This window comes from Cariama cristata, unplaced genomic scaffold (assembly GCF_000690535.1).
Source record: "Cariama cristata isolate BGI_N322 unplaced genomic scaffold, ASM69053v1 scaffold27880, whole genome shotgun sequence".
NCBI lineage: Eukaryota > Metazoa > Chordata > Aves > Cariamiformes > Cariamidae > Cariama > Cariama cristata.
The window spans coordinates 1-2,071 of NW_009593391.1; the positions used below are offsets into that span (position 1 = coordinate 1).

A 2,071-nucleotide genomic window follows, 5' to 3' on the forward strand; every position below is an offset into this window, starting at 1 on the left:
CGCAGTGCTGCAGAGCTGTGCCGCTGTCGTGACGTTCACGATGTAACGGCCGAGGTCCTCCTCCAGGTAGTTCTTGAGGATCTGGCATGTGTCCTGGGGGAAAGGGGGCATCAGGGGCATATTGAGGGGGTATCAGGGAGAGAAGCACCCCAGATGGAGATGACACCCCAGCCTCAAAGTCCCCCTCTGAGAGGCACGTGACCCCTCCACCCATCATCTACCTCCTCAGGGGCATGCCGACTCCAAACCTACCCGGTTTTTGGTGAAGTCTGCGTCGCCCCAGAAAATGGCACCAGCTGCACCCAGTGCTGCACTCTCTCCGATGGTGGAGATCAGGTCCGGCTGTGGGGACAGAGCCCAGTTAGTGCCCACGGACCCCACACAGCCCCCACATCCCCAGCATGGTGCACTCTTTAGAGTTCACCATGGGGTCATGGAGGCAAGACCCATCCCTGCTCCAGGCCACAGGGAGAGGGGACTGTCCCAGCTCCTTGGGGACAAGGCTTCCCAAGATTGCCCTCCTCCTTGGGGGCTAAACCAGCACAGTGCTGGGGCTGTGGGCCCATGTACCCCAGGGTCCCAGCTGCCAGGACCCAGGAGTCCTGTGGCACCTCCCAGGCACTTCCCTGGTGATGGTGACCATTGGTGCCAGTCCTGCTGCCAGACACCTTGCCCATAACAGGGGTGGTTTGTGGCACCCCGTCGTCCACCCACAGAGTGGCTGAGCTGAGGGTCCCCACACTGTGACCCCTCCCCCCCTTGGAGGGAGGAAGGCAGGGCTGGGCACCCCTCCTGCTGCCTGGTGCCAAAAGGTGCTGCTCCCCATCCCACAGAGAGACAACCAAACCACAGGGTGCTGCTAGCACCGTGAAGGTGCACACCAGCCTCCAGAGCCACCCTGCTCCAGGGGAGCAAGATGGGACATGGGCAGAGGGATCACCTCGGCTGACCCCAGAGCCTAGGTACCCGGGGCTTGGGACGAGGGTGTCCCGGTGGCACAGCCCTACCTGGCTGAGCACGTCCAGCTTGCGGATGTAGGTGGGTCGGGTGTAGACAAAGACGGGCAAGGAGTAGCCATCATGGTGCTGCTGCGAGATGCGCATGGCCTCCATCACCCGTGCCCGCACGAACTTGCGGCTGGTAGGGGGGGAAGGTGGAGGCCAGGAGAAAGTCAAGGTAGATGGAGGGGTAGAGGGCCATGCTCTCCCTCCAGAGCCATGCCAGCTGGTCATTGCGCGTCTTCTCCACGTCTGGGCACTGCCCAGTGTAGGTCTCCTTGTTCTTGCTGTAGTCATGGTTGTAGCAGTCGGGGAAGAGGTAGAACCCCCAGAGCTGCTTGGGTCGGAAGCTCTTGGCCATGCGAAGAGTGCTCACCATGAACTGCCGGGCGGCTGACTCGAACTCGAACACCGCCTGCTTGTTCACCTCCTCACGGGACCAGGTGGGTTGTCGCTTGAACACCAGCTGCTGCGATACCTCCCGGTAAACATCCTTGGGCCTCCAGTTGCGAGCCCAGATGGGCCGAGGGGGGCCCGCCCCTCCTCCCAGTCAATGACAGCCAGCCCCTCCTTGGTGGGCGAGCGGATGTACTTGCTGATGCCATCCTGGAGGCAGGTGAGGTGCTCGGACAGGCTGCTGTTTTGGGGGACGCCGCCGTTGATGGCCACACCTTGGCGTGTGTAGTAGGGGTAGAGCCCCAGGCGCTCCTTGTAGAAGATGGTGAGGTTCTGCCCCACGAAGCCCTCATTGGGGGAGGCGTGCAGGTCAAAGATGTGGGCGAGCGGATGTACTTGCTGATGCCATCCTGGAGGCAGGTGAGGTGCTCGGACAGGCTGCTGTTTTGGGGGACGCCGCCGTTGATGGCCACACCTTGGCGTGTGTAGTAGGGGTAGAGCCCCAGGCGCTCCTTGTAGAAGATGGTGAGGTTCTGCCCCACGAAGCCCTCATTGGGGGAGGCGTGCAGGTCAAAGATGCTGAAGTCGAGGGTCACCTGGAAGCGGGGCTTGCAGTCCTGGGTGGGCACGTTCCAGGCGACCAGGAAGGGCCGGCGGGTCAGCAGGGGGGCAGCCGA

At 62.6% G+C, this 2,071-nt stretch overlaps 1 protein-coding gene across 1 annotated transcript; it reads right to left on the bottom strand.

Moving 5' to 3' along the window:
* Positions 1-8: 8 nt before the first annotated feature.
* LOC104169358 (hyaluronidase-2-like) lies at positions 9-2,068 on the bottom strand (the record flags this gene model as incomplete). Its single annotated transcript, XM_009710264.1, is given in 6 exon segments — positions 9-93; positions 253-342; positions 1,008-1,145; positions 1,147-1,524; positions 1,527-1,669; positions 1,870-2,068. Coding segments are annotated over 6 exon segments (1,033 nt in total), but the record flags the coding sequence as incomplete, so codon positions are not given.
* Positions 2,069-2,071: the final 3 nt, after the last annotated feature.